Source organism: Phoxinus phoxinus (genome assembly GCF_949152265.1).
Source record: "Phoxinus phoxinus genome assembly, chromosome: 14".
In the NCBI taxonomy this organism is placed as follows: Eukaryota; Metazoa; Chordata; class Actinopteri; order Cypriniformes; family Leuciscidae; genus Phoxinus; species Phoxinus phoxinus.
Genome location: NC_136889.1, coordinates 3667729 through 3682594, shown reverse-complemented (window position 1 = coordinate 3682594; position 14866 = coordinate 3667729). Strand labels below are relative to the sequence as shown.

The following is a 14866-nucleotide window of genomic DNA, read 5'->3' as shown; positions in this document are numbered from 1 at the left end:
TAAAAAATATATATTAAATGACTAGATAAAACCCTTATTTCTCGGCTAGGATCGTGTCGAGACTTTGAAGCTGCACTGAGACTGACATTTGAACCTTCAAACCGTTGGTTGCCATTGAAGTCCATTATATGGAGAAAAATCCTGGAATGTTTTCCTCAAAAACCTTAATTTATTTTCTACTGAAGAAAAAAGACATGGACATCCTAGATGACATGGGGGTGAGTAAATTATCAGCAACATTTTTTTTTTGAAAGTGAACTAATCCTTTAAAGCGCCACCTGAAATTTTAAGTTAATATTTTAATAATTTTAACACATGTTTGGGGTTTTCTGATGTTGGTTAATGGTCACATGACATACAGGTACTCTACTGTTTGAAGGTTTGGGGTGAGTAATTAAAAAAAAAAGAAATACTTTTATTTAGCAAGGATGCATTACAATCAAAAGTGACAGTAAAGACATTTATAATGTTACAAAAAATTATATTTGGAATAAATGCTGTTATTTTGAGATTTCTCTACATCCAATATCAAAAGCCTGAAAAAATGGTTTACACAAAAATATAACTGTTTAACATTGATAATAATAAGAAATGTTTCTTAAGTGGCAAATCAGCAAATTAGAAGGATTTCTGATGGATCATGCGACACTGACAAAAGATTTAGTCAACTAAAACTAAAACTCTAACAGTCAGTAAATAAGAAACAAAAATAAGAACAAATAAATACAATTAAATAAAAATGCAAATGAAATAAACAGTGTTTAGGTTGTCAGGTATTCAGGTAAGAAATACTAGAGAAATTGAATAAAGTAATCACAGCTAAAATAACATAAAAAGAAACCCTTAATTAAATATTAAAGCTTATTAAAGCTACTAAAGTTACTCAGTCAAGAGCAGTGAGTGATTTTATCTTTGTCTTTTGTTGTTTGAAATAACATTAAGGACTCAGACAGAAGCAGGTTTAGGCGTAATGGACTGTGTTTAAATGGAAACTCGCCAAAATGGGCAGTTTGATATTTTTTGTGTGTGTCTATTTGTCCTTGGAAATGTATGATAAACGTTTCGTCTCATCCGCGCTGCTGGCCAATGGAGGTCGACGTCCGCACCTGGCGGCCATCTTGTCACAGTCAGCTGAGCTCGCTCACTCGTAACATTGGGTTTTAATGGTGGATGTACTTTTTAAATAACCATAACTTGCTCAATTTTCTACCGATTTTCAAACGGGTTGGTTTGTTATAAACGTCATGTAGATGTAGTTTTGACACTGCATACTTATGAATAATTATAATATTATATATTTCAACATGTTCAAGCATCCAGAATTATAGCCACGTTAATAACGTTTGTAAGAAACCAAACCGTTTGTAAATCCGTCAAGATTTTAGCGAGATAAGAGTATTTGTGTTCGTGTAGATCACTCACCGTACATCAGCCACCAGAAAGCTTCCCTGTCACAAGATGGCCACCGGTGATGACGTTAGAGACTCCGCCTTAAGACATCTAGCCTTTATTATGTATATCTATGGTCATGACTAGTTAGTTGATTTCTCCAACGATGCATCGTACTATGGAAGTGAAGCAGCGAGTAACGTAGTAGCACGGGAAACGCACCCCAGAACGTTACCATTCAAATGTGCACATCTACCACGCAAAGAGATTAACTGTGATTGAATCTTTTCCCAAATCGTCCCTCCCTAACATTTTCATCATGCTCTTTATCGTTGACAAAAAGGTAAATAGATTTTTGTTATAGTTTTTGTCATCAAAAACAGTTTTTTATGTAGTTATTATCTCATTTTGTCAGTGGAAAAATGTCTTTGACCAATAATTTCGTCATACGGTAGTTTTCGTCAACAACATTTTTTCACTGTTTTCCACCCTCCATCTGACCCTCAGCAATAAAGTGACTCTTTGCATATAGATGATTTAAAGGCACTGTCACTGTGCGAGGATGACACAGTGCACTTTATCCAAAAGCAAATTCACAGCTCACAAATAAGAGTATTGCTTTTGGATGAAGTACATTGTGTCATCCTTTAATATCAGCCTCTTTGCATCACCGTTGTGACAGATCCATAAAACCATTGTTCCTCAAACCATTACGATCCGAATGAAACGATCAGGGTTATGTTCTTGATTTAAATTATCTTGTTAAGTTTTGCATTTTTAGTTTCAATAAATGCTCTTTTTGGACGGACTCCCAATGATATGACCCCTATAATAAACAAGTTCAACAAAACAAGGAATATTTTATTGGTGTACAAAAGCAAGATGATCTAAATCAATTTTATGTGGCTAGTACAGGCCTAATATAGTTAAATGACGGTCAGTTTTCTGAGATCATAGTGTTATTAATCAAATCTTGCTTAGTCTACGTAAGACACGCAACCTTCAATCTCTGTATCTTTATTCAAACAAGATAGCAGAGCCTTTAATCACGAACACTTTCTGAAGCACGCATACTTTTACACATATGCATTATTAAACCAAAAATGTTGTACTTGATATAATATTCAATACAACTGTGGTTAATACCATAGTATTTGGATGATATTTAAGTCATTATCCGCTGATAATGTTTCTTTCTCTCTCTCTCTCTTTTCAGGAATCTCTTTAACAATGGATTTCAAGAAATAGAAAGCCATGCATTTAATGGAACTATAATAGATAAACTGTAAGTATTGACAAATTATAAATACACTAATATCTATTCAGTATACTACGGTATGTGTGCTGTATAATCACGGTGTAATCTGTTTGTTTTGCAGAGTATTAAAGAACAACAAAGATCTGCGTTTAATCCACGAAGACGCTTTTAAAAAAGCATTTGGCCCCACTACGCTGTAAGTGACACGGCAGTGAAATACTGCTGCCTTTCTCTTGCCAATTCTGGCTCTTTACTTCACTGTTTCCCCGCTCATCTTCTCTGGAGTATACGCTTTCTGTCAGGTCTTATCAGATGTCAATTTGAATGACTCAATCTGGGGTGCATCTTCACCACACATGCCTTTAGCTTTTAACTAAGAAAACCTGAAGATCTTGATTGGCTGGTTTAGGTGGGATTGATTGCCGTATATAAAGACCTGAGGAGCAGGTCATGACATGAGAAATCAAATCAAATGTCTTTACATATTAGGGCGTGTGATATGTGACCCTGGACCACAAAACCAGTCTTATGGGTATTTTTTTATTTATTGAGATTTAATCATCATCTGAAAGCTGAATACATAAGATTTCCATTGATGTATGGTTTGTTAGGATAGGACAATATTTGGCTGAGATACAACTATTGAAAATCTGGAATCTGAGGGTGCAAAAAAATCTAAACATTGAGAAAATTTCCTTTAAAGTTGTGCATTTATGTTCACGATTGTGCTGCATTCACTCACAAAAATACATGTTTTATATATTTAAGGTAGGACATTTACAAAATATCTCCATGGATCATGATCTTTTCTTAATATCCTAATGATTTTTGGCATAAAAGAAAAATCGATAATTTTGACCCATACAATGTATTGTTGGCTATTGCCACAAATATAGCCGTGCGACTTATGACTGGTTTTGTGGTCCAGGGTCACATATGTGAAAAGGTCAATAGCAAACCACAATTTTCTAAAAACAAATTCTTGTTCGAGAAGCCGTTTCACTCAGAAATATGTCACAATAGGGAAGAAAACTTCAGTTTCATGCCAACTTCAATGCAGCATTTCACTCTCTGTTGTTCACCAGGGATGTTTCGTCTACAGCGTTGGAGACACTGCCCTCTCATGGTCTGGAGTCCGTGTTGATGCTGGTGGCCCGTTCGGCGTTCGCTCTGAAGAGACTGCCTCCACTGAAGGGACTGAAGAGCCTGAGAGATGCACAGCTCACGTATCCCAGCCACTGCTGCGCTCTGCTCAGCTGGGACTCACACAGGTCAGCAAATCAAATGTGACCCTGGACCACAAAACCAGTCACATGGGTCAATTTTTTTAAATTGAGATTTATACATCACCTGAGAGCTGAATAAATAAGTTTTCCGTTGATGTATGGTTTGTTAGGATATGACAATATTTGGCCGAGATAAAACTATTGTAAATCTGGAATCTGAGGGTGCAAAAAAGTCGAAACATTGAGAAAATCTCCTTTAAAGTTGTGCATTTATGTTCACGATTGTGCTGCATTCACTCACAAAAATACATGTTTTATATATTTACAGTAGGAAATTTACTAAATATCTTCATGGAACATGATCTTTACTTAATATCCTAATGATTTTTGGCATAAAAGAAAAATGGATAAATTTGACCCATACAATATATTGTTGACTATTGCCACAGATATAACCGTAACGAGGTTAGATGTTACGGGAAGAAGGAGTAAGCTGTCACAAATAATAAAACAAAACACAACATAAACTCAGGCCTGTTCCTCTCTCGATGTCCACTGTCGTCGCTCCTCCTTTTATGCTTCCGCTCCTCCGTGAGAGATACGAGACCTGTGCGTCGCGCAGATGTCGCTCATCAGTAATCAGTTCTCCCACGGCCCTCGACCTCGTCCTGCTCGCCACAATACCCGTGCGACTTGTGACTGGTTTTGTGATCCAGGGTCTCAAATCAGTTTAGGGGTCCTATCTTGCACCCAGTTACTTTGTACACCGACGCATGTATCATTCCTATTTTGCAGCCGATGCACAGCAGACTTTTCCCTCCACAGACGCACGTCGGTAAATGAGGGAATTAACTTTCGGTTCAGTAAATAGAGGAGGCGTGTTCCGGCGCAAACGTTCCCTGGCGCTATTTTGCCGTTTCAGAAAACAATTGACCGTTCGCAAAGACCCCCTTAGTTACTGTCGCTATGCCCGACAAGCTACACCGCTCTCATGCCACACCATGTTCTCACGCAGTGAAAAATACATCGCGGAGCAGAGAGGACACTGACAACACACCGACAGACAGGACAGACCAGCTTACTTTTGATATTAAACGTAAAAGTCTCACCTTTCAAATTTGGTCATTTTTTAAAAGAAATTTAAACAATAAATACAGTTTTGTGGCTCTTTAATGTGTGTGACAGATCGCTGTGTCGCCTCAGTTAAAGCTGCTCGTGAACCGATCATCTCTTCCTTCTAGTTCATTTATAGCATCAAATAAACATGAATGAACATCAGAAGGAATGTTGTTTTAACCGCGGAAAGACGTCAGTACACTCCGCTTCTCAAGCTCAAATCCTCCCATGTTAATCTACTAACTCTCCTGACTGCTTTGTCCGACAAAATGGCGGATGCCGAAGTATGATTGGTCAGATCACCTGTCAATCAAGCTCCCTGCGAAGGGTCAATTCTGCCACAGACCAGGAAAAACCGAGTCTAAAGTCAGTGGCGTGTTATTCAGATGCTATTTTAAGGGCGCATGCTTAGCCATAATGTAGCGTGTGCACAACACACACACACTTTGTTTCTCTCATCTACACAGACACAGCAGTTCATATTTTTGCAAACCATACATAATTACAACAAGGAACAATATTACCACACGAGGGAAATCATTGTGGTGTCCATGAAGATGTGAAAAAATAGGCATATTACACATTTACCCAAATTATTCAGGCTAATTGTAGTAATGACGGATCAAACCTGTTTGATCAATGGTGGCGAGACACATCGGTATATAAGGACACCTGACAAAGTGGGTTATCCGTCAAGAACCAGGAAACACAATTCTGAAGACTGCAAAATCACCGTTACCATCGTGTAAATTGCGCGCTCCGGCAAATCCGCCGTTATAATAGCAATCCGCCATGGAACAAGCGCGCCGGCTCTTAAAGGGAATGTGAGAGGACGCGCTGATTGGTTTATTTCACGTTACGCCCAAACCACACCTATGAATAATGAAGCGACTTCAGACCAACACAACACATTTTAGATTTGCGTCGGGCGCAAGAGATCCGCCCACTAAGATACTTGCGTTTCGCGTTTGATACTTGCGTTTCAGAACGTTAAAATAGGGCTCATAATATTTTTGTGGAAACAGTGATGCATTTTTTCATGATTCTTTGACATACAGAAAGTTTTAAATGATAAATGTATCACGGGTTTCCTCAAAAATATGAAGCAGCAACTGGGCGCTATGTCATAGTGGAGTAAAATATTCCTCTCATCTTATTCCATTGCCATTTTGAATAAGAGCATCACTGGCACTTCTATCTCAGAGAACGTCATAAAATGAAGCTCCAATAGGAGAACTTGACATTTATCTTTGATATTATGATTCACTGTTCAGATTTAAAGCAGAGGATTGTCATTCAATTCCTTCATTTTCTGGTTTTCATATAGGGAGGGTTCTGTTATTGCTGCGCTGAGGAATGGATCATCAAACTGTGGCGACAACAGCGAACTGGCTAAGTATGTTTGGTTTGTGTGATGTAGTATTGACATGTTTTGTTTTATTGTTGTATCTATAAGTAAATAATTAGAATCTTCTTTATAGATTCTGCAGGTCCATAAGATTAAAAAAAAAAAAAATGTATGAAATATTTTAAATAAAGCTAGCAACGAATAAGAGCAAATGGAGACTTTAAGACAAAAAAAAAAAAAAAAAAGAGATTTGTATCCTCTCGAGTTGTCAACAATGTCTCCAACTGTGCTCCGGTTTGCCAGGATACCAAAGTCTGCAATCACATCTGAGATCTCAATATGAACTTTGGTATTCAGACCAAATTAACTGAGCTATGCAGTCCATATGAATGTTGCAGCTCTTTACTCTTGACACACAGTACTGTGCAAAAGTCTGGAAGGTTTCTTCAGGAGTCTTGGAGATGTTGCCGCAGTTCTTCTGGATTTAGTGTCTCCGTTTTTTCAGTTTCTTCATGTAATCACAGACAGACTCGATGATGGTGAGATCAGATCATACCGGCTGTTGTCAGACTCCTTGTGCATAATAATATTGTTAAGTATTATTACAATTTAAAATAACAGTTTTCTATTTGAATATACTTTTAAATATAATTTAATTCTGTGTATTTTCAGCATCATTACTCCAGTCTTCAGTGTCACATGATCCTTCAGAAATCATTTTATTATCAATGTTGGAGGCAGTTGTGCTGCTTGATATATTTGATAAAATCTGATACATTTTCAGGATTCTTTGATGAATAAAAAGTTACAAAAGAACAGAACATAAAAAAGAACAGCCTTTATTGAAAATATAAATATTTTGTAACAATATACACTACCGTTCAAAAGTTTGAGGTCAGTCGTTTTTTTTTCTTCTTAAAAAAGAAGAATACTTTTAATCAGCAAAAAAAAAAAACGATTTATATTGTTAGAAAAGATTGATATTTTGAATAAATGCTGTTCTTTTTAACTTTTTATTCATCAATGAATCCTGAAAAAAGTATCACAGCTTCCCAAAAATATTAAGCTGTTTTCAACATTAATAATAACTGAGTGTCAAATCAAAGGATCACGTGACACTGAAGACTGGAGTAATGATGCTGAAAATTCAGCTTTGATCACAGGAATAAATTACAATTTAAAGTATATTAAAATAGAAAACATGTAATAATATTTCACAATATTACTGTTTTTTCCATATTTATGATCAAATAAATGCAGCCTTGATGAGCAGAAGACACTTTAAACATTAAAAATAGTAACGTTTCCAAACTTTTGACCGGTACTGTAAACATATATAACTCTACTCAGGCAAAGTATTGTGTTGTGTAATATTTTCCCAATAGTGTGACATTGACCATTTTCACCCCTGTGTCCTTCCCTCAGTCCATCCGATGATTCTCTAATGCTGGACGATCCTCTTGCATCCGACATCGTTGGATCCACATCAGTCGAAGACACTTTTGGAAATGCAATCGAGTTCTATTACCCAGAGCTGGACCTGTGTCAGCGCCGGCCAGCCCTGCAGTGCACCCCCGAGGCGGACGCGTTCAACCCCTGCGAGGACATCGCCGGCTTCGGCTTCCTGCGAGTGGCCATCTGGTTCATCAACGTCCTCGCCATCGCCGGCAACCTCACGGTGTTGCTCGTGATATTCACAAGCCGCTGCAAACTGACCGTCCCGAGATTCCTCATGTGCCACCTGGCCTTCGCCGACCTCTGCATCGGCGTGTATCTCCTCATGATCGCGACCGTGGACCTCCGGACACGCGGACACTACAGTGAACACGCCATTGAGTGGCAAACCGGAGTCGGATGCGGCATCGCCGGGTTTCTGTCCGTCTTCGGGGGCGAGTTGTCCGTCTACACGTTGTCTAGCATTACGGTCGAGCGCTGGCACACGATCACGCACGCTCTCCGCCTGGAGCGGCGTCTGGGATTGAGCCACGCTTCCGCGATTATGACCGGCGGATGGTTGCTCTGTCTAGCATTGGCTCTGCTCCCCTTGATAGGCGTCAGCAGCTACAACAAGGTCAGCATGTGTTTACCGATGGACATCGAGACTCCTTTATCCCAAGCCTACGTGATGCTCCTGCTGCTCTTCAACGTCAGCGCTTTCCTGGTGATTTGCGGCTGCTACGTGTGCATTTACACGGCCGTCCGTAACCCAGAGTTCCCAGGACGCACCGCAGACGCCAAGATCGCTAAGCGCATGGCGGTGCTAATCTTCACCGATTTCCTCTGCATGGCGCCCATCTCGTTTTTCGCCATTTCTGCGGCCTTCAAAGTCCCGCTCATCACGGTGACCAACTCGAAGATCCTCCTGGTGCTCTTCTATCCCATCAACTCATGCGCAAACCCGTTCCTCTACGCCATCTTCACCAGGGCCTTCCGGAAAGACGCATGCGTCCTGCTGAGCTCCATGGGCTGCTGCGAGAGCAAAGCTAGCTTGTATCGAATGAAGACGTATTGCTCGGAGAACATCAACCGGAGCAAAAGCAGCTCCGGCTCCAATGCGAACTCCAAAGCCCCTCGTGCCCTCATGTGGATGTCCAGCTTTCCTCATCTAACACCTCGACCGCAGGTGCAAAGGGTCTAGAGACACCGGACACACTCGGACTCGGCTAATTTAAACGTGATTTTATTTCTTGGTGTTCTGCCCTTGAACTTATCTGAGAGACTCGGGGAAGATGGTACTCATTTTGCAGCTCATTTTCACTCTTATCTCTCCATGATTTACAGTTCAAAAGACACACCGGTCGTTTGAGAGAGAATGTAGCTCCCAAAGAGGAGCAAAAAGCAGAATTATGTCACAATTTCTACAAGATCTTTCATTTTAACAGATATGGACTGTGAGGTGGCAAGCATCAGTCTGGGTTTAACTCATTTTCAGTAACTCTTTGCATGCATTTTCAGCCTTTTTGGTGTCAGAAGTAAACCTGATTATTGCATGATTGCTGTAAAATAGTTTAAATAGTCAATGTAAGGCTTTTTAATGTGAAAAAGAGTTTCCTTATTTAAGTTATATAACTTATCTAGTTGCAATCACGGATGTTTAAAGAACACATTCCTGAGCTGTTGTTTTACACCGTGGAAGAGCGCCACTTTGTGGACAAATCCAATTATTGTTCTAAAAACATTACAAATGAAGGTCGTTTTTGTTATTATTATTACCATGTAGTATTTGAAATCAAATAAAATGAAAGCAAAATGTAATTGCAGTCTTTCATTATGTACTTGAATTCCTCGAACCCATATGTGACCCTGATCACAAAACCAGTCACATGTCGCACGGGTATATTTGCATATGTATGGGTCAAAATGATCAATTTCTCTTTTATGCTGAAAATCATTAGGATATTAAGATCATGTTCCATGAAGATATTTTGTAAATTTCCTACCGTAAATATATAAAACATGTATTTTTGTGAGTGAATGCAGCACAATCGTGAACATAAATGCACAACTTTAAAGGAGATTTTCTCAATGTTTAAATTTTTTGCACCTCAGATTCCAGATTTTCAATAGTTGTATCTCGGCCAAATATTGTCATATCCTAACATATCATACATCAATGGAAAGCTTATTTATTCAGCGTTCAGATTATTTATAAATCTCAATTGCAAAAAATTGACCCATGTGACTGGTTTTGTGGTCCAGGGTCACATAGGCTATATTTGACTCAGGTAATTTTTATTTGTATAGCCTAGAGCTTTTCATATTTATATTTATATAAAGTACATTGAAGCACACCATGTTTTTTTGTTTTTTGTTTTTACATATTGTTTCAAAATAGTTTCACAGAAAAAGTTTAGCAGACCTAAACAATGTCTGAATGAAGGAAATGGAGGGAAAAAGTCAACAACACTGTACAACAACACCGCAAGTGCAGTACATGTGGACCATGAAATGTGTTTTTCAACAATTAGCCATTAAAAATAAGCATGAAAATATTAATTATAAAATAATAATAAACAATAAAAATAAGTAGTGTGCGGCTAAATAAAGAATATGTGATATAAAACAAATGCAAGATGAGAAATTAAATAAAATAAAAATGTTAAATAATAAAAATATATAACAAAATATAATAGAAGGGTCATTGACAAATAAAGCTTCAAAAAATGTATTTAATATATATATTCAAATATAATGCATATTTTTAAAGTCATGAATAATGTGTTTAAACAAGTTTCAGTTGTTAAATAACATTTCAAAGTGTTTAAATTCATTTTTTGACTGTTTATATGTCAGACGGTACAACCAAATAGTTGTGTGTAAATATACTGTAGTTGTACCACCTGACATGGAAAGTGTAACAAAAGTTTTTCAATTATCTCGACAGCTGAGCTTTAAAACTCCTGATATTTATAAAATTTGTATATATGAAAGGTTTCAAACCTAAAATGATTATGATGCCACAGTAGGCTATCATTTTAAAAACTTTTATTAGTTTGTTCATTTGTTCGGACAGTTGCATCAGCTGACATTAGGGGAGTTAAGATAACAAAACATAAAAAAAAAAAAAGATAACAAACATAAAATAATATGTATTATTTAAATGTACTAAAAATGAACTCGAGCTAAATATATTTTATATAATAAAGTGATATGTCATGAATTTATCAAATAGTTTGGAAATATAAGGAAGTATTATTATAAGGAAATAACACACTTGGACACAAAAAATATGCAGGTCATCATTATGTCATAAAACAAAACACACGGGTAGTGAATTTATAACTGTCTATGGAATTTATTTTGTCAGGAGCGCGCATCCCAACCTGCTGGTGTGACGTCACGCGAGGGACCGCGCTTCTCCAGCGAGAGCGCGCGTGGAGTCTGCTGCATTCGTCACGCGAAACACACACACACACACACACACACACACACATTCCTTCGTGTGTTAAATGACTCCGAGAAAACAGAAAAGAAGATGTTATTTGCTCTGCACATGCTCTGCTTCGAGTGGATATTCGTCTGACACATTTACTCGAGAGGAACGAGGACCGTTATGGTGTTGATTTTAGGCAAAAGTTTCTCAGCGATGTTGCGCTTTTTAACTCCACTGCTCGTCGGATTGTTTTCACAGTCAGTGACAACTGGTAAGATGTGTGTTTTCCCTTAAGTCACTGTTTTCTCTTTGTGCATGCTTTAAAAGCAACTGCATCAACAACCTTAAAAAGTTTATTGTTCAGAAAGTCTTAATAAAACTTGTGCATGTGTTGAGATGTATCTTGTGCCGTTTAAAATGGCATTTTGCTTAGTTTGTTCACTTTGTTGTCATATGGAATCGATGTTTGCACAGGAGCTTTAAGTGGAATCGTGTTGTTAAAACTAAAAACTGTTTTTCTACATAAAAAGAGAGAAACGTTAGTTGTTTGTTTTAGTTGTTAGTGTTACTTATGTGTAAGAATTGCAAAATGTTGAGTTATTTCAGCCCACAAGAGGATTACACTGCTAAAATAATCTGCTCTAGTTTCATAAAGGTTTAGAAACTTTTAAAGTTTACTGGTCTGTTACTGTGTTAGCTCGTGTGGTCAAAAATAAAATATTTTACTGAAGCACTGGAATTATTTGTTATACAGTACAGTTGTTGATGTTTATATCATGTCAAAATATCAAGAATACAATCTAAAGTACAAAATCAAAAGTTTATTATATGAATAGGTTTGATAAACTGACAAAAATATTATGATTCATGTACAAAATTAGTGACAGAACATTATATCCCAGACTAACTATGATGTGAAATATTATATATATATATATATATATATATATATGTATGTGTGTGTGTGTGGAAATCTATATTCACAAAAAAATGTAATTTTCATGCTGGATTATGTATCTGAAATATCATCAGTGCTCACTGGGATTGTGAAAACCATTTTATAAGACTTTTTCTATAAAATCTGGACCTGTTTATAATATCTTTTAATAAACAAGTGGAAGTGCTTAGTGTTAAAATTGAATTACCACTGCAGTAAAACATGTGTTCATTCAATTCTAGCTCTTGTTAACTTGGCAGAGTTTATTGACAAACAAAATAGATTTCCATCACTAAATCATTGATCTAACAACTGATCATTTAATTGCGCATATGAATTGTGCAATGAGTTGAATGTGTTGAACGAGATCTTTTTTATCTAGTTTAATGAATCCTTTTGTAGTATATATAAAAGGCTCTCTCAATAAGAGCTGCGTATGCTTCCGTCGATAGCAGATTCCTTTAGAGAAACAGTTTCCTTTTGCTCCTAGAGAACAGGATACTGGTTTTCCACCGCATTTCTGAAACAATGCCAGAGCTGAGTCACATACCTAAATAACAAGGATTTCCCTGAAAGCAGTGCAGCTGAACCATGTACACCATATACAGCGTGGAACTCAATGATACGTGTTTGCATTATAATATAATTCAAAAATGATGGTAGTACCATGGTCAAGTCGCCTATATTTATACAATGCAGCTCTACAGTGATAAACATGAAAATAATGATGCTTTCTGTCACTACGACACTCCCCTTACGCCATTGGTCCTACATTTTGTTCACACATGGTGCGTCACAGGACTAATCCCACCAATGTTACTAGGTCCCCACCCCGGGATCAATCCCAGGACGTGTTTGCGTTCACACAGAAGGCACTTTTCTGGGACCAATGCTCTGTGTGAAAGGGGTTTTTAATGTTGATTCAGTTCAGTTCAATTACAGTGTCGATGTTGCAAAATTCGTCAGTTATTAAACAAAGTCGAGTCATCTTTAAAGCAGCTCTACAGAAATATGGGGTGCCATCATTCAGCTCAATTCGCCTTTGGCTAAGCCACACCCTAGAATGTAGATTGACCAATCACAGCGCAGCCAAGAACGAGCTCCACAGAGGGTCCGACACTTTTTCACGGCGCTCCATTGACTTTAACACAGGCGTCTCATATTTTTGGTCTCGGCAGGCTATTACCGTCGTAGTTTTATCAAAAGTATGGTTAAACGTTGTGCCTGGGGCATTTGTAACACAGATACGCGTTTCCCAGAGAGGTTGGAGGGGGAGTCCGTTTATTTCCCTTCCCTTCCCGAAGTCAAACCCTGACAAATGTCGTCTTTGGATTAAACTGTGTGGACGTCCTCAGTCAGCGAAACCCCTCAAGGATCAACAAGCTCACTTTTGTGTAGACAGTTTTATGCTGTTTATGTTATGATTTCGGTTGTCTACCCTAATTGTTGATACGCTAGCACACGCTGCTAATAAATACAACTTTATACTCGCGTAGTCCGTTTGCTTTGTAATAACGATTATAGAAGTGAATAGAGACCTACCCAGCTTTGCATGAACAGTGTTGTTAGGATATGTGGTGGTTAATTTTTTGACTGTGACCGTTATGCTTTTGCCTCTATTTGGATGCCTTGTTGTTGCTTGCGTTTCACCGGTATGTCTTGAATATAGCCTTCGAACGCACACTGAGCCACTTTTGCCTACTTCTATCAGACACTTTATTTGCTGCTTTATAAAAGTTTGATAAAATTTCAGCAGGAAGAGCCGTCACAGCATAACCATGTTGATACCAAACCAGAGCCCAGATGAAGTTGACGGACCTAGCAACAGTAACTAAGGGGGGCGGGGCTTAGCCAAAGGTGAATTCAATTCAAGGTTTGTTGCCATCCAATAGTGGCCACTTTTAGATACTAGATACTATTAGATTGCCGATGTTAAACGCAGCACACCAGGCCCTTATTTGCACATGTAGTTTTACATGTAAATGTATAAAACCTCTTCACTGGCATGATATGCTGCCTTATATTGACGCAAACTCTGATGTCCTCTAACAGCTGTCGCTTGGAAACATCCCCTTACTGTCGTCCATCATGGAGGTTCACCGCATTGGGTGAGACAGGGCCGCGCTTTCCGTCCAACGCCGGCAACGGAGCCGCTGATTGTCCCGGGACGAGCCTCCCGTGTGCATCTCTCACAGGAGGAGATCCAGAAGCTGCGCTTCAAACCCACCGTGGGCAAGATCCAGCGGTCGGAGGGGACAGAGGTCGCATTTAACTGCTCCATAGACATCAATGACGTGAACCAGGCCCAGGATCTGAATATTCTGTGGTTTAGGAATGGGAAGGAAATCCCTGATGGCATGCAGACGCAGATCTACATACAACGGACATACATCTTGCAGTCCACTATAAGGTGAGATGACGAACTTACAGCTCAAAAACAGCCATTCAATTGACCCTTAGCAGGGAGCTTGATTGACAGGTGATCTGACCAATCATACTTCGTCATCCGCCATTTTGTCGGACAAAGCAGTCAGGAGAGTTCGTAGATTAACATGGGAGGATTTGAGCTTGAGAAGCGGAGTGTACTGACGTCTTTCCGCGGTTAAAACAACATTCCTTCTGATGTTCATTCAGGTTTATTTGATGCTATAAATGAACTAGAAGGAAGAGATGATCGGTTCACGAGCGGCTTTAACTGAGGCGACACAGCGATCTGTCA

The 14866-nt window shown here is 38.5% G+C and overlaps 2 protein-coding genes across 10 annotated transcripts in view; both read left to right on the top strand.

Annotated features, from left to right (window-relative positions):
- The window catches only part of lhcgr (luteinizing hormone/choriogonadotropin receptor), a 165320-nt gene extending 155646 nt beyond the window's left edge, over positions 1-9674 (top strand). For all 7 annotated transcript variants that reach the window (XM_079635579.1, XM_079635578.1, XM_079635580.1 and 4 more), the window contains 5 exons: positions 2606-2674; positions 2769-2843; positions 3733-3918; positions 6317-6385; positions 7763-9674. In XM_079635579.1, the coding sequence (XP_079491705.1) occupies positions 2606-2674; positions 2769-2843; positions 3733-3918; positions 6317-6385; positions 7763-8975 (1612 nt within the window). In that variant the 3' untranslated portion in view covers positions 8976-9674. The remainder of the gene's footprint in view (positions 1-2605; positions 2675-2768; positions 2844-3732; positions 3919-6316; positions 6386-7762) is intronic.
- Positions 9675-11165: 1491 nt separating this feature from the next.
- Positions 11166-14866, top strand: part of mertka (c-mer proto-oncogene tyrosine kinase a) — a 39562-nt gene continuing 35861 nt past the window's right edge. For 2 of the 3 annotated variants that reach the window (XR_013800149.1, XM_079634400.1), the window contains exons 1-2: positions 11166-11481; positions 14200-14557. Coding sequence is in view for 2 of the 3 variants with exons in the window: in XM_079634400.1 (XP_079490526.1) it covers positions 11391-11481; positions 14200-14557 (449 nt within the window). In the remaining variant the exon portion in view is untranslated. The remainder of the gene's footprint in view (positions 11482-14199; positions 14558-14866) is intronic. The other variant, XM_079634401.1, reaches the window with a different exon arrangement.